Genomic DNA, 24259 nt, shown 5'->3' with positions numbered 1-24259 from the left:
ATTACTGAACATGCCAGGCAACCAGGGCACAGGGAAAAAGACTGTCCCCAGCAGGTGGTGTTCTCAGGGGCATGGACATTCCTCATGTTCAGCACTCCGCTTACAGCTGTGTGTGGCAGTCCAGCATCCAGCTGCCTTGACTACGCTCTAGCTCAGTGGTCGGCAAACTCATTAGCCAACAGAGCCAAATATCAACAGTACAACGATTGAAATTTCTTTTGAGAGCTGAAAACCAACTTCTGCGCATGGGCCACGAAGTTTCAATCGCACTGTACGTGCACGCCCGCACGTGGTATTTTGTGGAAGAGCCACACTCAAGGGGCCAAAGAGCCGCATGTGGCTCGCGAGCCGCAGTTTGCCGACCACTGCTCTAGCTAAACTCAATATTTAGCTTCTGAATCAGTTCTGCCTTCAGAGCCCCCTATTTCTGATAATGGCACTCACCCTTCCCATCATCAAGGCTCGAAATACTACTATCAGTTTGTACTTCTCTCTGGACCCTAACAGTCTACCGGTTTTATCTGTATGATCTCACTTAGACTAGTAGCATCCCCTGCTCTCTGGTTTCGGGAGCACTATCCTAGTTCAGGCCTTCTTTGTCTCCCCTACTGGACACATGTTCTAATTTTCACTGTCCTTATCACTAGTCTCTCTCCCATCCAACGTACCCCTCCTGGCTAATTTCTGAAGTACAACATGGATCATAGTACTTCTTTGATAAAAAAAAATTTCAATTGGTTTCTACTACCTTGAAAAAGTCCATTTGAAAAAACTCTCTTGATGATACTGCGCACATTCCTACACGGAGCACCCTAGCCTGGAGAAAAGCTTACAGTCCCTGATGTGCTATGCTATTCATCCTTCTCCCGCACGACTCCCCTTCACAGCCCTTTCCTCAGACACCCGGAGCCACTGAGCTGCCTCAGAGGGACCGACCTCGGTCGGCTGTCCTGCTGTTTGCCGTGCTCGGGCTTTTCCCTCCACCCAGGTGTCACACCATTTCCATCCAGCCAGATTCTGCACCTCTCTCACTGCTAGCTCTGACAGTTCACCCAAAGACTTTCCTGTTCAAGTCAGCTAAAACCAACTCCCCCTGCTTCCTTCTAGTCTTAAATCACTTTGATTTCTATTTTTTAAAACCAGAGGTAGGGAACCTTTTTTCTGCTAAGGGCCATTTGGATATTTATAACATCATTCACAGGCCATACAAAATGATCAACTTAAAAATCAGCCTGCTATGTATGGTCAAACATTTACATAACTCATCCTAACGCCTTGGCAGGGCCAGACCAAATGGTTTCGTGGGCCTTGTACGGCCCACTGGCCGGATATTTCCCACCCCTGCTTTAAACCAATAATGAATGATTAGAAGAAAATTATCCCATTTACAACTGCATTTAAAAGCATATTATATCTAGGAGTAAACTTAACCAAAGAGGTGAAAGATCTGTATTCTGAAAAGTATAAAACATTGAAGAAAGAAACTGAAGAGAATACAAATCCATTGCTCAAGGATTGGAAGAATGAGTATTGTAAAAATGTTCTTACTACCTAAAACAATATAAAGATTAAATGCAATCCCTATTCAAATGCCAATGGCAGTCTTCTCAGAATTAAACAGCTACAATAATCAAAGTAGTATGGTGTTGGCATAAAAGCAGATATATAGATCAATGAAATAGAATAGAGAGCCCAGGAAAAAATTTTCCAATAAACAAATAAACTCCAATAAACAATAAATTGACTTATATGGTCAATTAATCTATGACAAAGGAGGTAAAAATACACAATGGGGGTCAAGACAGTCTCTTCAGTAGTGGTGTTGGAAAAACTGGATACATGTAAAAAATGAAACTGGACCACTTTCTTGCACCATACATAAATATAAACTAAAAGTGGATTCATGATTTAAATGTAAGACCTGAAACCATAAAACTTCTTGAAGAAAACAGGCAGTAAGCTCTTTGACATTAGTCTCAGCAATATCTTTTTGAATATGTCTCATTGGGCAAGGGCAACAACAACAACAACAACAACAATAAACAAATGGGACAACACCAAATTACAAAGCTTCTGCACAGTGAAGGAAACCATCAACAAAAAGAAAACTACTGAATGGGGAATGATATTCGTCAATGATACATTTGATAAGAGGTTAATATCCAAAATATGTAAGAAACGCATACAATTTAGCATTAAAAAACCCCCAAACAATCCAATAAAAAATGGGCAGAGGACCTAAATAGACATTTCTCTAAAGAAGATATCCAGATGGCCAAAAGACATATGAAAAGATGCTCAACATCACTAATCACCAGGGAAATGCAAATCAAAACCATAGTAGGGTACCACCTCACACTTGTCAAAATGGTCACATAAAAAAATCAAGAACTAACAAGTGCTGGTGAGGATGTGGAGAAATGGGAACCCCTGCTCACTGTCGGTGGGGATGCAGATTGGCGAAGCCACTGTGTAAAATAGTATGTAGGTTCCTCAAAAAAATAAAAATAGAGCTGCTATATGACTCAGGAATATCACTTCTGGGTATATATCCAAAGAAACCCAAAACACTAATTTGGAAAAGCTATATGCACCCCTATGTACATTGCAGCATTATTTACAACTAGACGCCTGATGCACAAAATTTGTGCAAGAGTAGGTCTCCTTCCCCTGGCTGCCAGCACCGGCTTCCCTCTGGCACCTGGGACCCAGCCTTCCCTCCGGACCCGGGCTTCCCTCACAGCCCCGGCTTTGTCCAGAAGGACATCTGGTCTAATTAGCATATTACACTTTTATTATTATAGATAGCCAAGATATGAAAGCCACCTAGGTCTCCATCGACAGATGAATGAATAAAGAAAATGTGGTGTATATATACAAGGAAACATTGCTCCCAAGGAATGAAAATCTGGCCATTTGCAACAACATGGATGGACCTAGAGGGCATTATGCTAAGTGAAATAAGTCAGACAGAGAAAGACAAATATGATATGATTTCACTTACATGTAAAGTCTAAAAAAAAAGAAATCAAAAGAAGTGAGGAAATAAAACAAAACCAACCCACACATACAGAGAACAAGCCAAAGGTGAGGGGGCTGAAGGAGGGGTGAAAAAAATAAAGGACCTATTATATTTTATCAATTTATTCAGAATCGGGCACATTGTTTTTAGTTATGCATCATGTCTTTTCTGTTACATTATAAACTTTGAGGCAGAATTAATGTCTGACTCACCTTTTTATTACCTAAACAGGCCAAAAAAACAGGAAACCAATACTTATTAAGTACCTACAATTTGGCCAGAACCTCAGACATTATCTTAATCCTCACAATAGTCTCATAAAGTTGGATATTCTGATATTACATAAGAGAAACAGTGGTTCAAAGAAGCTAGTCAGGCCCTGTTGGAGTAGCTCAGTTGGTTGATCATCCCATGCACCAAAAGGTCACAGGTTCGATTCCCAGTCAGAGCACAAGCCTAGGTTATGGGCTTGATCCCTGGTAGGGGCATGTGGTAGGCAGCCTATCGATACTTGTCTCTCTCTCTCTCAAACCAATAAAAACATTAAAAAAACACAACAACAGCAAAGAAGCACACCAGCCTTCTTGCCCAAGTTCACCCAGCTAGCAAAGAACAAAGTCTATTTTGAACATACTCTAAGACCTGCCCATTTCTACAATCCTTTGTATATCATTTGATGCTAAGTATATAAAACACACATTAGAAGTAAATATCCATTAAGTGAGAGAAGCTATCCCCGTCTACATCCTAAAAGCCACCTGCATGTAGTATAGCAGGATAAACTTATCTCCATTAAGCATGTCCAAACAGGACAAAAAGGATGTTTGACCAGAACAGACGGCACATCATCGCGGAGCTGCAGTCTTTTTAAGAAATCTAAGAATTCTCTTTTAAAAAAATATTCAACAAACATATATTGTACATAATCTTATGTATATTACCCTGGAAAGATATAAAGAAAAGTCCCTGCCTCTAGGAGCTCAAAACTGAGCCAGGGATAGATACACTCCCACAACTAACTATCATACAATATACACATTTCTTAGAAGAGAGGCAGTCAACTCAGACAGAGCCACGTCAGCACCAGTTATATTTGTTTTCAGAATTACAATTTGTTTAAAAAATATAAAACCTATGTGTGATCTAGAAACTTGAAAAGAGAAGGATTTGGTGAAGGAAAGAGAAGGAAAGCTTTTGAAAAGGATGTATGAGGTCTGACAAGTTATGTAAGTGGTAATGATAAGGCGGTGATGAGAGCCCAGTTCAGCCCTGAACGCTCTTCTCAGGCTCTGCTCAAAAACACTTCTGAGTGACATGAGGACATGACAGAGTTCAACAAAGTCCAAGTCCAATACCTATGGACCCAACTGAAGTCTCCAGCCAACCTACAAGCTCAGCCTCTCAAACACACCCATACCTTTGGAGTGTCAACACACTCTTCTTCCATAAACGCTGCTTCTGCCTGACAGCCGGATGCTGGAAATGAAAAGGCCTCCACATTGGATGCCTGTGGGAGGAGGGTAGATCTCATCAGTCGCATATTCGGTGAATGCATGGTCACTGGGAAGCCCACAGTTTGTGCCTGTAAATATGGCAAGAACAGACAGTTTAGGAACATTAATACCTTCCATATAAATACACACATTTCTTAGAATAAAACAACTCTTCCTGATACAATTAGAGGATAAATAGTTATTTGTTGGAAACTCCAGAAAAGGGATTGATTTGAAGCAGTCTCAACAATCTATTATTCTGAGATAGGCTGTACAGAATTTCATTCCTGTTCTATGTGAGGCACACAACTTTCCCAGAGATGACAAGAAAGCTAGTCTTTCTAAGGAATATAAGAATGCTCTTTTTAAGAAAATATTCAACAAACATATCTACACTAATAAAAGAGAAACATGCAAATTGGTCATACCTCCGCTATGCCCACCAGCCAATCAGGAGTGAGTATGCAAATTAACCCACCAAGATGGCGGCAGCCACAGAGCTGGAGTGAGCAGGACACTTGGGTTGCCCCGGCGATGGAGGAAGTCAAGCTTCCCACCCGCCCTGGCCGGCCCTGGCCTCCGCTCAAGGCTACAAAGTTTCAATTATAGAAGATAAATAAATCTCAACAAAAATGGCAGCGGCCACAGAGCTGGAGCAAGCAGGAGGCTTGGGTTGCCTCTGGCGATGGAGGAAGCCAAGCTTCCTGCCTGCCCTGGCCGGCCCTGGCCTCCGCTCAAGGAGGCGCTGGGAAAAAAAAAAAGAAAAAGAAAAAGAAAAAGAAAAAGAAAAAAAGAAGGGGCTGGGAGCTTGGGTCACCAGGGGGTGATTAGGCCAGGATGGGATGGCAGTTGTGGGTGATCAGGCTGGTGGGGGGTGGGGCCGTTGGGGGTAAGCAGACCCGCAGGGGGACCAGTTGGGGGTGAGCAGGCCGTCAGTGGGGGTCAGTTGGAGGTGATCAGAATAGCGGGGGGGGGGGGCAGTTTGGAGTGAGCAGGCCAGCAGGGGGCAGTTGGGGGCAAGCAGGCCAGTGGGGAAGGAAGGTGGGGGTGAGCAGGACAGCGGGAAGGGCAGTTGGGGGCAAGCAGACCGGCAGGCAGAGTGGTTAGGGGCAATCAGGCAGGCAGGTGAGTGGCTGATTGGAGCCAGCAGTCCCGGTTTGCGAGAGGGATGTCCGACTGCTGGTTTAGGCCCAATCCCTGTAAACCGGCAGTAGGACATCCTTCGAGGGGTCCCAGATTAGAGAGGGTGCAGGCCAGGCTGAGGAACACCCCCCTTCATGTGCACGAATTTTGTGCACTGGGCCACTAGTATTGTATATAATTTTACGTATATTACCCTGGAAAGATGTAAAGTTCCTGCCTCTAGGAGCTCAAAACTGAGCCAGGGATAGATACATCCCCACAACTAACTATAATACAATACAAAGGACACTGCAGTAAGTAATATCTCTATCTGCCTGTGTGTGTGTGTGTGTGTGTGGCGGGGGGGCAGCGGGTAAGGTGGTATGTATTTCTTGGCAAGGGTGTGTATGAAGAGGAAGAAGAGAGCAGCAACAGTAACTTGGAGGTGACAGGAATGCCCTTCTTTCAAGGAGACACAGTCTGAACACAGCTTGCTGGCCCCTGGCAGAGAGATGCTTATTGCTGAGCAACTTCAGTTCCTGAAGTCAACCTACTAGAGAAAGCGCTCCTGGCGGTACAAAGCCCGTTCTTCCTGTCTCCTTTAAGTAAATGAGCATTACAAACTCTCCTTTAAAATCATTTAAAAAAGAACCTTCCTTCCTGACAGTAGGCAAGGATTAATTTTGAAGATGAAACTGTTGGACAATCCTTTCCTCCCCATCTCTTCAAAACTAGCAGAATAATTCATTAGATGCCTTTTGAATATTACAGACACTGTAAACATCTGAGGGAACAACAATCAGACTAGTTTCTAAAAGGCAGAGGAATGGCCTGTATTTTTTCTGCCATAATCACCTCAATGGGCATAGGATGGTGAATTTTAAATTCAAACAACAAAAAGGAACAAACAGTATGATGCTAGCTTCTCCTCTTCCAAGCCCTGGGATTAATTCCTGGCTCCATCACTTACGAATTGTGTGCACTTCACTAGGTTACTTAACCCTCTGAATTTTATTTTTCACCAGTAAAAAAGGGCGTGATAGAAGTGAAGTTAGTGTAAAAGGTAGCATGTAAAATCCTTCACTCAGTGATGCTAATTCCTCCTTTTTTTCTCCTAAAGTCTTAAAATGATCACAAGAATTTAACATAGGAATCAGACTGCAAAGTGATTACAGTTTTGTTCTCAGACACTATCTAATAGTTCCCAGTTAAAATTTCAGGTTGATGGTTTTCAACAATGGGAGATATGTCAGAAATACACTTTATATTTGAATATACTTTAAAAATATTTAGAATATACTTTATATTTGGTATATTCCAACATCATTGGGTATACTTAATGAGCTGAAGAAAAACATAGAGCCCTAGCTGGTTTGGCTCAGTGGATAGAGCATCGGCCTGTGGACTGAAGGGTCCCAGGGTTCAATTCTGGTCAAGGGCACATGCCAGGTTATAGGCTCGATCCCTAGTGGGGGGTGTGCAGGAGGCAGCCGATCAATGATTCTCTCTCATCATTGATGTTTCTATCTCTCCCTCTCCCTTACTCTCTGAAATAAATAAAAATAGCAATAGCAAAGTGTTGGATTATTATATGGATAGTTAAAACAGAAAAAAATACATTGCATATTATTCTGAACATGGTAACTTTTCTTATATCATCTTCCGTAGGCTTATATCCTGGGCCACTTTTGAGGCTAAACAACTTTTTTTCCTTTCACATTAGTCATTTAAATTACTTTTTTTAGCCACCATATCACAATGTAAAATTTAAATTTCCTAACAAAGTACTTTTGGTATATTCTGCTCACTCTCATCATCAGTTTTTCAAAGGATAAAGCTGAACTGTTGCCGAGAACCAATTCCAGCATGTAATAATTACAAGAGTTTTACCAAAAGGTTGGTGAAGCTTGGTGGGCTCAACAAGGGTGAGCCACACATGTAGTTTACCTGTTGGGAATGGCTACAAAGCATCTCTCCCAAACCTGAATGGGATTGTTAGCTGCCAGACAGCTCAGGCATTTTATTGCCTCCTGTTGGCCAAACACCTGAACAGCTGTAGGCTATTCCTGAAACTGACAATCTCTGTAAACCTTTTGATACCTTACCCTTTGAAGTGTATATTCCCACCTTGCCTTAGGACAAATTGTGTTTAATAAAAGCATGGGTCCTTGGTCAAGGAGGAGAGTCTTCTAGCTCCTTCAGCTGGAAGCTCCTTCGACCCCCAATGCCTTTCAAAAACATCTTTCGTCCACGGACTCCTTAATCATCTACGCACAGCCCTTTCTCCAGAATGCTGAACCCTTTGTAAGGCTGGGAAAAAGAACCCCGACAAACCGTGATTTCTGTTTCTCAAAATTATTACACTGCCCTACATGAAAGTGGTCCACGTCACCAGGTGAAGGCCTTTCTGGAAGATACCGCCTGGGAAGAGAGATGCCCACCTGGCCACTGCGATGAGCTGCTCCCTCCAGAGCCTGTGCCTCCGATTAGCTGTGACTTTTTACAGGGCAGGGCTGTCTGTGCCCGACAAGCATAGCACTGTCCTAGACAGCGCTCTCATCCAACCTGGACTCCGACACCAACTTACCGTGAACTTGGTAAGGACAGAGGAATCACATTTTATGGTGACAATCACTTCATGGTAGGTTTTTGGGGTCTGCTTTTTAGGATTCTTGCAATCACTGAGGTGACTAACCAGTTGTTTTGGAACTAGGTAAGTTATAAATATTCAAATGGTATGCTCAGCACTACAGAGCTGACTAAAGAATATGTTATAATAAATAAGTGGCTGATTAATATCCCCACTTCTTTGGTAATAAACAATGATCATCTCTAACTAATGTAATGACTTTTAAAACCATGTTTATTGTTCTGAATCTTTTCTGATTCTCTTCTTTCCAGAATCATGAAAATTAAAATAATGTTTCCTCCTATGGGAAAATTTTATTGTTCCAATAAGAACATGCATGTTATTGACAGAATTGTGTCCCTCCTCCCCCACCCAAATCCATATGGGGCAAAAGCAGGTTTACAGTTGTACAAATTAGCAATAAATAAATAATATGAGAATAAACTTTCACATACAACTGTAAACCTACTTTTGCCCACCCCTGTATGTTGAAGCCCTAACCCCCAATGTGACTATATTTGGAGATAGGGCCCTTAAGGAGATAAATAAGGTTATTAAGACATAGGGTGGGTCCTGGTATCCCTTTAAGAAGAGGATGAGACACCAGAGATCTCTCTTTGTCCAAACACATGCAGAAGAAAGGCCATGTAAGGGCGCAGCCAGAAGGCATTTGTCCACAAACCAGGAAGAAAGTCCTCACCAGAAACCAGCCCTGATCTTGGACTTGTAGCCTCTAGAACTGTTACAAAATAAACTTGAGTTATTTAAGCCACCCACTTTTAGGTGCTTTTTCTTACAGTTGTAGAAAGCAGTAATTGAAGAATTGGGATGAGTGTTTCATTCCTGTCTGCATACAGTTGATGGAAACTTGGAGTGGAAGAGTGTTAAGAACTAGAAGTTAGAAAAAGGCATGACCTTTTTTCTCAATAGTCGTCTGCACTCAATTAGATGCAACATTTCCTGCATATTATACAGCAATGTAAGTACTCTAACTCTAGCTAAGATGGAAATCTCATTGTTTTCTGAGTAGTATCACTAGAACATGCCTCCTTAAGGGCATGGACTGTTTCCTAGGAACCTCTGACATAGTGGCTGATACACAGCGCTCTATTTGCTGAACTGAGCTGCTGGTATAGTTTATTACTTTATCTTTGTAGCAAACTTATGAAGCAGGCATTTCTATTGCTATTTTATATTTAAGGACACTGAAGCTCAGAGGTTCTGACTGTGAGGTCATTCAGCTCATGGAACCCAAGGCCTGCATGATTCGACGCTCATGTAACCTTTGCGTGGGACTGTGTCATTGCCTCAATTTCTTTCTGCTGCATCAATTAAGTGATCTGAACTTCTATAAAAACATTAGAACATCAAAGAATTAAAGGGAGAAGATCCTATGAAAACTTTAAGCAGATTTATTTTCATAAAAACAGAGAAATGTATTTTCTAACAAGTTCAGCACTAAACATTAGAATGTGAAATCTTGGAGGGAAAGGAGCACCTTCTTCTGTTGCATCCAAAGGCAATAAGACAGTTCATGAAGGTGAGCTACAGATTCTGCTCCAATGACATACATTTTAAGTCACAGTGGTAAGTAGTTTTCTACGGCAACTTGGGTCAATGTATAAAATGAAGAGAACTCATGGGGTGCGTGGTAATAAAAAATTACCAAACATAAGAAGCTATATTCTACATCCAAACCCCAAGCCAAATGAAATATAATTTGAGATCTCCCAGGGTATTTGCTTCAAGTTCAGATATGAAAGGAAGTTGTGTACATGTGTATGCTCCAAAGCAACCATTTACAGACCCCCCTCCCTCACGTGTGCAATGATAAGAACAGAGACCTGGGAGGGAAAGCCTGCTCCAGCAGTGGGGCTCTGCTTCTCTCTTTGTCCAGCAGTGTTTTCGAGAGGGAAGGCGACCACTATATCTCACTATTACTACCCCAACTCAGGAATTCTCATGTTCCCCCCTCCTTTGCGTCTTTAAAGCAAAACCATTCAATGTTGAAGGATTACAAGTACTCAGAGATACTCTAGCCCAAATATCTGGAACTTTATCGACATATTTTTTACTCACATTATTATCAATATTCACATTATTTTATATATTAAAGTACACCATTTGCCTCTTAAAATCAAGATTTTAACTTCCTTGGTTATTTTTTCCCATATGTTCTATAGAAGCCAAAACAAAATACTATTATAATCCTTTAGATTTTGTAAAACTGCTACACAAGAAACACTCTGGGGCTCTTCCTGCACTCTGAACAAAGTAAGTACTCATAGCAGTATATGAAAATCCTAAAAGATGGTATGAATGAATCACTTCTCTTTTCCACCTCTATACAGATTGTTCCCCAGCTCTCTTTAGTCCCCAGCCTTTCTTCCGGATCCAGATCCAGTCTTCTTCTAAAGCAACTGAGTCAATGCCCCACTAACTATTCTCTCAGCCTTTCGCTCAAGAATGGAGTCTTCTCTAACTCATCGTTGTCCCCCTCCTCTCCAACATTTATTTATTACTTTATATAATAAACACTTACCTAGCACTTACATAGCACTGTTGTAAGTGCTACACAATTATTCACTAATTTAAACATCATAAAATCCTATAATTATCTCCATTTTATGACTTGGGAAACTGAGGCATGTATGAGAACGACAAGTAACTTTAAAAAAAAATGTTTTTATTGATTCTAGAGAGAGAGGAAGAGGGATGGAGCAATAGAAACCCTAGGACTCACCGCCTCCCACAACCACATCAAAATTACAACAAAAATACAAAACAACCATCATTCAGAATCGCCTGAAAGCTGGCTGAATGGAAGTACTACAACTAGAGAAGAAAAGAAGAAAGCACGTTGAGACCGGTAGGAGGGGCGGAGGCGCAGAATGGGCTGGGCTGGCACCCACGTGGGCTGTTTTTGTAATCCAGAGGGAGATTGTCCCTGCAGAGGCCACTGTAAGGAGCAAGGGGTCCCAGCCCCACATCAGACCCCCCACTCCGGGTCCCAGAGTTGGGAAGAAAAGTCCCTGTAACTTCGGGCTATAAAAACCAGTGAGCATTGTAGCTGAGGGACATGGAGGCTGCTGGAGACCCAGGTGTCCCCCCTCTTAAAGGGTTGTGCACAAACTTACTCGGACTCACTTCCTCTGAGCTCCAGTGCTTGGAGGTTGGGGGACCCAGTCACATACGGAGGAGGAACTGGATTGTCTGGCATCAGGGCAGGAACTCAGGGGCGGCTTTCTATCAGATCATTTCTCCCCTGCCCCAGGCTGACTGACCATATCTGTGTCCCCATCAACCTGGAGCACACTGTTTGCTCCACCCTGATGATTCCCTGAGACCCCATCCCATCTAATTTGCAGCCCCACCTAAGCTGTTTGCAGCAGCTTTTCCCTATGAATGGCTTATCCTCATTCAGGCTTCAGACTTCGCTATAATCTCTCAAACAGGCTGCAGTTGGTGTCAGCGTACCCCAAAACTATCAATAAGAGACCCAAGACCTGGCACCAGCACCAGCCTGCTTGCTTCACAGCTGGGCCTAGCCTGGGCACTTCCAAATCTAATACAAATAGGAAGAATCTGCAGATCTCTCTGTAGCTCCTTCCAGATGGCCTTAGGCAGTAACTGACTTTGCACCTCCCTGGAGACCCAAGAGCCAGTGCACCTGGTGGACAGCTTCAGACCATACCAGATTACAACTGTACACATCCACAAGAGACACACTCAAGGGGAAGACTCAGTGAGCACCAAAGCCCCACTGAAGCAAGTCCTGCTCCATAGGGGTGTTTCCTGCACAGCAGTTCTCCCACTGTAGTCACAGCTGGTCCTCACAGCCAATTGGCCTAGAGGTCAATTCCTCCCAGTAACACCAACAGCAATCAAGTCTCAACTACAAGACTGTTCATATAGCCCACCCAGGGGCACACCTAGAGTGTCTAGCTCAAGTTACCGGAGAGGCTGAGCCACTGGGCCCTACATAACACCTGCTACACAAGGCCATTCTGCCAATTCCAGGAAACATGGCAGCCCTACCCAATACACAGAAACAAACACAGGGAAGCAGCCAAAATGTGGAGGCAACGAAACATGTCACAAATGAAAGAAATAAAAGAAAGCAAATTGCTGCATACAGAGTTCAAAACCACGGTTATAAGGTTACTCAAGGATCTTAATGAGACCTTCAAGGGACTTAGTGAGACTTTCAAGGATCTTAGTGAGAATGCCAAGGACATGGAAAAAGACCAGCCAGAAATTAAGCATACACTAACTGTAATAAAGAATAACTTACAGGGATTCAACAGTAGAGTAGAGGATCCCAAGAATCAAATCAATGACTTGAAATATGAGGAAGCAAAAAACACCCAATCAGAAGAGCAAAAAGAAAAAAGAGTCCAAAAATATGAAGACAGTGTAAGGCAGTGGTCAGCAAACTCATTAGTCAACAGAGCCAAATATCAACAGTACAATGACTGAAATTTCTTTTGAGAACCGAAAACCGACTTCTGCACATGGGCCACGAAGTTTCAATCACACTGTACATGCGCGCCTGCACGTGGTATTTTGTGGAAGAGCCACACTCAAGGGGCCAAAGAGCCGCATGTGGCTTGCAAGCCGCAGTTTGCCGACCACTGGTGTAAGGAGCCTCTGGGACAACTTCAAGCGCACCAACATTTGCATTATGGGAGTACCAGAAGGAGAAGAGAGAGAGCAAGATATTGAAAACCTATTTGAAGAAATAATGAGAGAAAACTTCCTTTACCTGCTGAAAGAAATAGACTTACAAGTCCAGGGAGCACAGAGAGTCCGAAACAAGATAAACCCAAAGAGGACCACACCAAGACACATCATAATTAAAATGCCAAGGGCTAAAGACAAAGAGAGAATCTTAAAAGAGGCAAGAGAAAAGCAGTTAGTTACCTACAAGAGAGCGCCCATACGACTGTCAGCTGATTTCTCAACAGAAACTTTGCAGGCCAGAAGGGAGTGGCAAGAAATATTCAAAGTGATGAATAGCAAGGACCTACAACCAAGATTACTCTACCCAGCAAAGCTATCATTCAGAATTGAAGGTCAAATAAAGAGCTTCACAGACAAGAAAAAGCTAAAGGGTTCATCACCACCAAACCAGGATTACATGAAATGTTGAAAGCTATTCTTTAAGAAGAGGAAGAAGAAGAAAAAGAAAAAGATCAAAAGTATGAACAATTAAATAGCAATAAATATCTATCTATCAACAACTGAATCTAAAAATCAAAATAAATGAATAAGAAATCTAATGAGCAAAATAAACTGGTGAATAAAATAGAACCAGAGGCATGGTAATAGAACAGATTGATGAATCTCAGAGGGAAAAGGGGTTGTGGGGGGGCGGGGCAGGAAGAGATTAACCCAAGGTCTTATATGTATATATGTATATATGTATACATGGACACAGACAATATGGTGGCAAAGGACTGGGACATGGTGGGAACTGGGTGGAGGGAGGCAATGGGGGGAGAGAGACATCTGTAAGACTCTCAACAATAACGATTTTTAAAAAAATCTGGGGTAGCAGTACTTATATCAGACAAAATAGACTTTAAAAACAAAGGCTATAATAAGAGACAAAGAAGGACATTATATAATAATAAAGGAATCAACCCAACAAGAGGATTATAACCCTCGTAAACATTTATGTACCCAATATAGGAGCACCTAAATATATAAAGCAAATTTTGTTGGACATAAAGGGAGAGATGGACATCAGTACAGTCATAGCATGGGATTTTAACACCCATTGACATCAATGGATAGATCTACCAGATGGAAAATCAACAAAGATACAGCGGCCTTAAATGACACACTAGCTCAGATGGATTTAAAGGATATTTTCAGAGCATTTCACCCCAAGCAGCAGAATATACATTCTTTTCAAGTGTACATGGAACATTTTCCAGGACAGACCAAATGTTAGGACACAAAACAAGTCTCAATAAATTTAAGAAGATTAAAATCATATCAAGCATCTTCTCTGAACATAATGCTATGAAACTTGAAATCAATCATAAGAAGAAAACTGAAAAACACATGGAGGCTAAATAATATTACTAAACAATGAATTTGTTAACAATGAAATCAAGGAAGAAATCAAAAGATACCTTGAGATAAATGAAAACAGAAACAAAGCAATCCAAAATCTATGGGACAAATTGACAGCAATACAGGCCTACCTCAAGAAACAAGAAAAATTTCAAATAAACATTCTAAATTTACACCTAAAGGAACTAAAAAAAAGAACAACAAACAAAGATTGGAGCAGAAATAAATAAGAGTCTAAAAAAACAATACAAAAGATCAATGAAATTAAGAGCTAGTTCTCTGAAAAGATAAACAAGATTGACATACTTTAAAAAAAATATTTTTTATTGATTTCAGAGAGGGGGCGGAAGAGAGAGAGAGAAAGTGAGAGAGAGAGAGAAACATCAATGATGAGAGAGAATCATTGGTGGGCTGCCTCCTGCACGCCCCCCACTGGGGACCAAGTCCGCAACCCGAGTATGTGTCCTTGACCGGAATCGAATCTGGGACCCTTTAGTCCCCAGGCCAATGTTCTATCCACTGAGTTAAACTAGCTAGGGCAGATTGACAGACTTTTAACCATCAAGAAAAAAAGAGAGAAGACCCAAATAAATAAAATTAGAAATGAAAGAGGAGAAGTAACAACTGATACCACAGAAATACAAAAGATTATAAGAAGATATTATGAACAACTAGATGCCAACACAGTGGATAATCTGGGAGAAATGGATAAATTCCTAGAAACATACAATTTTCCAAAACTGAATCAAGAAGAAAGAGAAAATCTAAACAAGCCATTTACAACCAACAAAATTAAAGCAATAATGAAAAAGTCCCAACAAACAAAAGTCCCAGACTGGATGGCTTCACAGATGAATTTTACCAAACACTAAAAAAACTAACACCTGTCTCTTTCTCAAAATATTCTAAAAAATTCAAGAGGAGGGAAGACTCTCAAGCTCATTTTACAAGGCGGGCATTACCCTTATTCATATGAAGACACTACAAAGAAAGAAAATTAGAGGCCAATATTGCTGATGAACATAGATGCAAAAATCCTCAACAAAATATTAGCAAACTGAATTCAGCAATACATTACAAAGATCATACACCATGATCCAGCTGATGTATTTCTGGGATGCAAGGCTGGTATAGTATCTGCAAATCAATTAACGTGATATACCACATTAACAAAATGAAGGATAAAAATCATATGATCATATCAATAGATGCAGAAAAAGCATCTGACAAAAATCCAGTATCCATTATTATTTTTTAATATATTTTTATTGATTTCAGAGAGGAAGGGAGAAGAAGAGAGAGAAACATCAATGAGAGAGAATCATTGATTGGCCATTTCCTGCACAGCCCCTACTGGGGATCAAGCCCAAGATGTTCGTACCATGACCACGAATCAAACCATGACCTCTTGGTTCATAGGTCCACGCTCAGCCATTGAATCTCACCGGCTGGGCCAGCATCCATTTATGATAAAAACTCTCAGCAAAGTGGGGATAGAGGAAACATACCCCAACACAATAAAGGTCATATATGACAAGCCCACAGCTAACATCATACTCAATCTGGAAAAACTAAAAACGTTTCCTTGTCCTAGCCTGTTTGGCTCAGTGGAGAGCGCGTCGGCCTGTGGACCAAAAGGTCCCAGGTTCCATCCCGGTCAAGGGCACGTACCTTGGTTGCAAGCTCCTTAGGCCCTGGCCCTGGTTGGAGGCAACCAATCGATGTGTTTCTCTCATATCAATGTTTCTCTCTGTCTTTCCTCCTCTCTTCCACTCTCCCTAAAAATCAGTGGAAAAATATCCTCAGTTGAGGATTAAAAAAAAAAAGGCGTTTCCTCTAAGACAGGGATGTCTACTTTCAACACTCTTATTTAAAAATAGTACTGGGCCCTAGCTGGTTTGGCTCAGAGAATAGAGCTCCTACGGACTGAAGGGTCCCAGGTTTGATTCCAGTCAAGGGCACATGCCTGGGTTGCGGGCTCGATCCCCAGCAGGGGGCGTGCAGGAAGTAGTCGATCCATGATGCTCTCTCATCATTGATGTTTCTATCTCTCTCCCTCTCCCTCTCCCTTCCTCTCTAAAATCAATAAAAATATTAAAAACAAAAAACAACAAAATAGTACTGGAAGTCCTATCCACAACATGCCAAGGTTGCAGGCTCGATCTCCAGTGGGGGTTTGCAGGAGGTAGCCGAATGATGTTTCACTCTCACACTGATGTTTCTCTCTCTCTCCCCTCCCTCTCTATTCCTCTCTCTCTAAAAATCAATAAAAAGAAGTATAAATTGGTAGTTACAATATAATCACAGGATGTGAAGTCCAGCATAGGGAATATAGTCAATAATATGGTAACAACTATGTATGGTATATGATTGTCTATCCACTATGCTGTTTATCTGAAACTAATACAAAATAATATTAAATGTAAACTGCAAACAAAAAGAATAAAACCTTGCCATCTGCAACACCATGCATGAATCTAGAAGGTATTACGTCAGACAGAGAAAGACAAATGCCGTATGATTTCACTTGTATGTGGAATCTAAAAACAAAACAAACAAACAAGCAGACTAGAAACAGACTCACAGATAGAGAACATCTGGATGGCTGCCAGATGGAAAGGGGGTTGGGAGGCTGGGTGAAAAAAGGTGAAGGGAATCAGAAGTACAAATTGTAGTTATATAATACTCATAGGTATGTGAAGTACAGCATAGGATTTAGTCAATATTGTAATAACTTTGTATGGTGTCAGATGGATACTAGATTTATTGGGGTGATCATTTTCTAAATTATATAAATGCTTAATCATGGGTTGTACACCTGAAACTAATACAATATGTATGTCAACTGTAATTGGAAAAAAAGGTGCTAAAACATTTGAGAATCTAGTGAATGACAGGCAGAAACTTTACAGAAAAAGAGAGCACAGAGGATGAAATCCTAACCCTTTGTAATACAAGATGAACAATGTGTCAACCATGTGAACAGGCACATGCACAGATAAGACTATTGGCTAATGGGGTGTTACCTTGGCAACTGTTTGTTCAGCAATGCTGCTGGGCCGCCTCTGGCGGGCATCGAGCCTCTGCTCCACAGGAAAACTGCTCCTATGTGATTTCAGGCGCTCCACCAACAAGTAATAAATGGCAGCAAAGTGATTGTAGCTCTTGTTCTGCAAAGACTGAGAGAGAAAACAAGTGCTGAAGGCCAAGAGCCATAAAAATCAATCCAATGATCTATACCTGTCTAAAAAAAGATGGAAGAAATAATGTTTTCTTTCTTACAAACAGAGTAACAAAGTATGCCTCAAAAGCTGTTCCAGAGTTTAGAATGAAAGATCATTTCAAGTTTCTAGTTTTAATTATATACAGGGTGATACCATTAAATGACAGGCCCTTTGACATTAACAGGATCCATTTATTTTTCTGCATTCAGAGAAAATGCCATCACTGTCTCATGCAGACATTCCCCAATGCTGTCATGTGGTCCCATCTCATAGCTGTAACTATGGCGTAAGGTTGGTTAGCAACCCGAGCCCAGAGACTCTAGATCTATAGCTTCTACACAAGCACAAACCACTGCAAACTCTGAAGTGACTGATTAAAGTCTTTGGGGAACTTTCTGGTGATTATTTGAGGCTGGAGAATGACATTTGGAAGCTAGATTGAGAGACACGGTGTCTCCGTTCTTAGGTAATTTTTTCCTCTTGCTTTTGCAGTCCAGCCCTCTTGAAACCTTGAATATAAAGTTGCTTCCCAATTTTTCACATTCCTTGTCCGCCAGATTTCCAGGGTACTAATGAAACAGAGAAACAACTGCTCCTTTCACTTCTAATTCCACCTGACAGTCTGCCTGGGTGCTGTGCAGTACACCTCAGAGGCAGAGCATGCAGCAAAAATTCCAGACCAGTGGAACTGTGCTCACATCAGAGTACATGACGAGCAAAGCAGGAAAGCCAGTCTGATTTCACTTATGGCTACCATGAAGGAAAAGGCAGTACAGTTCAGAGCACTTAATATTTACAAGGGAGCACTTAATATTCTTTCTTGTTATGGTCCCTCCTCAAAAGTACTGTTTTCTGTTTGTTTGTTTGTTTGTTTGTTTTACTACTGTGTAAGTATTAAGAATATGTATGTCTTAGGGCCTCTTTTCCATGGGGCTGCAGGGGGTTTCTTTTCTCCTCAGCCAGGGCAAGAGGCCAAGATCAACCCTTGAGGGTTATTGTCAGGGCTGTCACCAGCTGGGCAGCCTTGTTTTCCTACTTCAAACATTTATAAAAAAAAAAAAAAAAAAAAAAAAGAATATGTATGTCTTATGAATATGCTATTAAGGAAAGAAAGAAATAAAAGTGACGAGAAATTTTCTAGGTTCAAACCTTCTCGTACTTCCATATCAGGAATCTACCTGTTTTTGCCTTCTCAGTTTCTCCAGTTCACAAGCTAAATCCAGTTGGCTTTCCTAAATCTGATGCCTACCATTCTTGTTTTCTGCTCAGCCCTCAGCCTTGTTCCATAGCTGCACATTTATGTTCTGTATAAACTAGCTTATTACCTATGTGAAACTACTTTATGGTTCATCTTAGAAGAAACTTGCTACTTTGTATTTGTTAAGCTTCTGTCTTTGTCTTTTTCTCAGTCCTATATAAACCATTCCTCTTGAGTTTTTTGGCAGATGGGGCAAAGGCAGGGATTTATATGTTGAGTAAAAGAAAAAAGAAAAAGCCTGATTAATCTTCAGGGAATATTGAACAGTATGTTTAGGTGCTGGGGATGGCCATGCTAAATGACTAGGCTGATAGGTATGAGCATGAAATTTCAAGTTACTGAGTACAACAAAAGCCTAAAATTTTTTTCAGTCAAATTTCTGATTACTTTACCTCAATGGTTTTCTGTTGATCTATTCCAAGGCTGTGCATCAGTCGCAGAACCTGTTCATTAAACTCCCCAATGGATGGCTCATTTTCTTGGCCTTGTGGATAGAGAACAGGTCTCTGTACAGGAACTTCTATGAGCATCCATTTATGCTCCTTGATTTGAGCTATGGTTAGCCTTTTGGACGGGTCTAGGACCAGCATCCTTCGAATAAGGTGCTCACAATCTATGGAAAACACAATGGTACAAAAGTCACGTCAATCGCCTTGCACTTCAGGATGCTGTTTGCTTTATTGATGTGACTTTGTACAATGGCAGTAATCTTTGTGTCCTCCACAGCACCTACTGGAAAGCAGAAGGTCAAATGAATAAATAAATACATAAAGGTTACTTATATTTGTCAAGTACTCAGGGTGAATGTTGATATACAAAATTAACCATCACCGTGAATGAATACTTAAGAAAAACAGGAGGCTGTAGGCCTATCCAATTTTGTGCTAAATGAACTGATTTATCAACTGAAAATACCTAGACACAGACTTAGATTTCCACTAAAGGAAAAAACAAGCCTTCTTCCTAAAATAAGCAAATAATAAATGATCCTCAGTTAGGTCTAAGGCTCTGTGAGGAAGAGCTAGCCAGTGGACTGCTGCTTTCTCATCAGTGCAACTGAGACAAATGTACGTAAAACATTACTCACTCCTGATTCCACTAAGAAAACTGCACTGCGGTCCGTCTGGGCACCCGCTTATTTCCTGAGCGGACATCATGCTCTTTACCACGCCACATAAGCTTAGATCACTTGGAAGGTGCCAGGCATTCTGCTAAGTGCTTTATACAGATTAATTTAATTAATCCTCACAACAGCTCTCTTAGGAATTATGGTTTTTTCCATTTTATAAAGTGAGGAAATGGAAGCACAGGGAGGAGATATGAGTGAACTCAGGATTGAAACCAGGCAGTCTGGCACTAAAGTCTACACTCTTAACTACTGAAGCATTATTTCTACTGTTTCTAGGAACAAAAGCATTAAGGGTGATAACCAAAAACTAATCTAAAGAGTAAACCTAACTGCTGCCTATGTTACAATCCAATATAAAACTGAATGGGATTACAGCATTTCATCTTAATTCAATAGTTTTGCCAGTTGCTTTTCAAATTTAATTTAAACATTTTAATTTTGCAACTTCCTGCCAAAAGATATGAGAAAATCCACTTCAAACTTAGAGTAAAATGGTTGTGAATCTGTATCTACAAAGAACTTCTCTAAGGCTAAAATAAACCTGGGACATTTATAGACCGAGAGTAAATGGGAGACTTGTGTTCTTAATCAGGGGAACTTTCTGTTTTCAGTTAGGAAGCCTGGAACTTTTCTCACCTACACGGAGGGGGCTGCTTATTTCTATGGGTTTTAAAGTAACTCAGTCACTTTATTTAGCACCCGAACTCTTAGAAAAAGGGAGGCCTTGCCTACGCGTTTCATTAGGAGCGCAGACTCTGTAGTGCCCAATTAGTAAGATGAACAGGTTGTTACCTTCTGACATGAAATACGGAATCCGGAATCTTCCTTCCAAAACCCTTTGCCTCAAAATAGGAAGAGTGGGTCCATCAAAAGGCAGAGCTCCACAGACAAGGACATAAAGAACAACTCCCATGCTCTAGGGGACGAGAACAATGGGGTCATTTTTACACCAAGAACTTCAAACACTCTTTGTTCCCCCAAATATCCCTCAATGTCCTATGGCCTAAAAAAATTTGTTTGAATGTACTATTTTCTTAAATTTGAAAAAAATCTGAAATGCTAATTATTACAATAAAGTATCCTATAATAAATATCAAAATACATTAATCATTTGATTACTACTTAACTTTAAATTACTGCTGATGTTAGAATGAGAACATCTGTCCTTAGAACTTCTTTCCTAGAATCCAATTCAAGATGCTCAACTAATTATAGTCCAACTAGAAGCCCATTGCACGAAGTTTCGTGCAAAAGACCTTCCTTCACCTGGCTGCTGGCACCAGTTTTCTGCCAGCACCAGTTTTCCTCTGGCCACCCGCTGATTGGAGCGCCTCCTGCCAGCTCGATCAGCCACCCCGAGTTCCTCCAGCGCTGTTTCCTCTGGCCGCCAGCGTGATCGTGATCGGCCACCCTGAGTTTCTCCAGCGCCGCCGGTGGAGGAACTCGGGGTGGCTGATCGCGCTGGCAGGAGGCACTCCAATCGGCGGGTGGCCAGAGGAAAACTGGTGCTGGCGGAAAACTGGTGCCGGCAGCCATGCAATCAGCCACCCCGAGTTCTGCCACAGGCGCCTTCCGCCAGCCCCATGGGTCCTCCCGCAGCGGCGCTGGCCGGTTGGGGCCCAGCAGGAGGAACGGGGGGAGGTGCCTTCCGCCAGCCCAATGGGCCACCCTGAGTCCCGCCCCCAGCCTCCTAACGGCCCAATCGTGGGTGTAGCAGAGTGATGGTAATTTGCATATTACCATTTTATTAGGCAGGATGGGTAGGGAAAGTATGAACTACTGCCTATGTGTTAGAAACAAGAGCTTTAAAGATGGGCCAAAGTACCAAGTATTATCCTTATAGATGCATTTAACAAAACACAGCAAAGCAAAGAAATACCCAAATATCCAGCTGTGGTCCTTCATACTGCTGCCCTTCAAAGACTTCTGGGGCTGCATAAGGGGGGCTGCCACACCAAGTTGCCAGCAGCTCACCACTTTTAAAGAAATTTCCAAAACCAAAATCTGTTGGAATAGAAATAAATGTTACTTTCATCTATGGTCTCAAACTATACTGAATTTCTCTGTAACAAATTTTATATGCTATATTAACATTATCACTGCTATTTACTTTGTGAGGAATGGGATGACATCTATCCCATTTCCAGAGCATTTAGCACAGACTAGCAAATATTCAGCATTCAAAAAATATTTCTTGAATGAATGTATAAATGAATCAAGTTTTCTTCTCAAAAATAATAAGAGATTAGAAAAAATACTTTAATACTGTATTTTTAAGGCTGAAAGAAAATCCATTGGTGTGGACAACCAAATTGAATTTGATAATCTCAGAATTTTAATTACTCCAAGATTTAAGAGTTAGCTATCTTATATGGTCTGTAAGAAAGGAATCAAATAAGTAAAACTCTAAGATACTCCAAGTGACTGGCTGTTCCTACAGTCATTATCACAGGGCAGCAAAATATATAACCTTTTAAGGCAACTGAGTACAGTGTTTCCTAAGTAACAACTCTCTAAGTGCTGGCCCATGCATCTTAATATAGGCAGATACCTACCTGAATAGCTCATTAACATGTGATGGCTACATGGCCCAGTCACAGGCCACCTATCACCAGTACTTACTCATTTATGGAATGCAGTGGCATTATACTTCAAAACAGTTAATGGCCTTCCCCTATTAGTCATACTGAATCTACATCTTTGATATACAGCATGCACTCTGGAAATACTATACTCACATGCCTTCAATATGCATGAAAATTACAGCAGAATTCAGTGAGCTTTGGTATAAACACAAGCTTGTGCCCTTTTGCTCAGCCTTCACATAGTCTCATGTTCTTACTGAAGAAACAAATTCCTATTATTTTGTCAGGTATAGCCCCACTGTTCTGTTACAGCCTGACTGGAGAACACTGCCCTAGTGACAGGTACTGGCTCTGCACAGCATTGATGGACAGTGAGCGGCCCCAGGGGACTGGATCAAGTCTCCAGTGCCAGACTGACTGGCTGTGTGACTTTGGATCAGTCTTTGTGAGCCTCAGTTTCCCAATCTGTAAAGCTGAAATAATAAATATACATAGTCAGCAGGTTGTTGTGGGACTCCAATGACAATATAAACTCACAATCTTCACACCTTGAGTTTGTACTTATGTGGAAGTGTTTTCTCAGCTAGTTGATGTAGAGCTGGTGGCAAGCAGCAGTAACTGTAACAATAGTCACAATCTCCAACATTACAACTTCATGGCAGAGTACAAACTAGGAAGTTAGGGAGAACTAGAACTGGCCTCCCATTTTGCCACTTTCTAGCTTCAAGTCCTCTAGGAAAGTAATTTAACTTCCCTGAACTGTAGTTTCTGTATCTATAAATGTGGGGATAACCCACCTGCCAAGATAGGATGCTATGAGGATTAAACTAGATTAAGAATATAAAATGCCTGGAGCATATGTGAAACGAGCTCCCTTCTCCTTCTGTGGAGCATCATTATCAAATACCACCGTTGAGAAAAAGGTCCTGAGAAAATACAGAAGAAAGGTAGGAAAAGTATAGTGGAGCTTAAGGGTTCAGAAGAGAAAAGGGTGCATTGGGGGAAGAGCCTCAGGCGCAGTCTACACCTGGTGGAGCAACACTGTGGTCTGTCCTTGGCACCCAGGAGTACGAGACAATGAGAACTCCTCCCTTCTCAGGTTCAGTCCTATACTCTGTTTTCCGAAAAGACTGTGAGAAAGGTCTTATTTTCTCAATTCCACCTCTAAGACTAACGACGCACCTTACAACATATGTCCACATTGATACACTTGTAATTTTCTAGAAAACCTATTTCCTTAAATGAGTCAAGAACTACATGTTCAAATAAGATTTAAAGAGGAAAATATTAATTTCACGCACACAGAAAAGCACCCGGAGCTCTGGATGAGTGTGAGGAGATCCTGAAATAGGTCCGATAATTGCTGTGCTTCAAACCATAATCACAGGATGAGTTTTAGCACACATAAGTTGAGGACACACTCCAAACAGCATTGTAAAGTTTTAACGTCTCAAAAAGCCAATCCAGAACTCCTTCATTCTGAACTTCCCTGGACTCTGGGGGAATGAACTCAAGGTTGACTGGGCAGAGGCCGGTCAGGAAAGCAGCCTGGCCTCTTTATTGCCTGAGCTTGCTCACTGTACATTTCATAGGCAAGAATAGGCGAGAGCAAGGAAGGCATCACGTGCTTGGGGCATTCCAGTCTCAACCCTGGCTTTACATGTCAAGGACACAGAAAGTGTCTTGTTAACTTGTAAAGAGTGGTACCAAGCA

At 41.4% G+C, this 24259-nt stretch overlaps 1 protein-coding gene and 1 non-coding gene across 2 annotated transcripts in view; one reads left to right on the top strand and one right to left on the bottom strand.

Annotated features, from left to right (window-relative positions):
* SIK2 (salt inducible kinase 2) overlaps positions 1 to 24259 on the bottom strand; it is a 133954-nt gene that overhangs the window by 11603 nt on the left and 98092 nt on the right. Inside the window, exons 5-9 of the mRNA XM_008150154.3 lie at positions 21841 to 21965; positions 20754 to 20877; positions 19225 to 19445; positions 17377 to 17529; positions 4440 to 4604 (exon numbers count right to left, since the gene is read on the bottom strand). Of these exons, the coding sequence (XP_008148376.2) occupies positions 4440 to 4604; positions 17377 to 17529; positions 19225 to 19445; positions 20754 to 20877; positions 21841 to 21965 (788 nt within the window). The remainder of the gene's footprint in view (positions 1 to 4439; positions 4605 to 17376; positions 17530 to 19224; positions 19446 to 20753; positions 20878 to 21840; positions 21966 to 24259) is intronic.
* Positions 18490 to 18621, top strand: LOC114234646 (small Cajal body-specific RNA 20). The gene has a single exon (XR_003620845.2). It is a non-coding gene; the product is annotated as a small Cajal body-specific RNA 20 (non-coding RNA).

Source organism: Eptesicus fuscus, chromosome 13 (assembly GCF_027574615.1).
Source record: "Eptesicus fuscus isolate TK198812 chromosome 13, DD_ASM_mEF_20220401, whole genome shotgun sequence".
NCBI lineage: Eukaryota > Metazoa > Chordata > Mammalia > Chiroptera > Vespertilionidae > Eptesicus > Eptesicus fuscus.
Note: the sequence above shows the minus strand (reverse complement) of the source record. Positions and strands in the feature narration are given on the sequence as shown.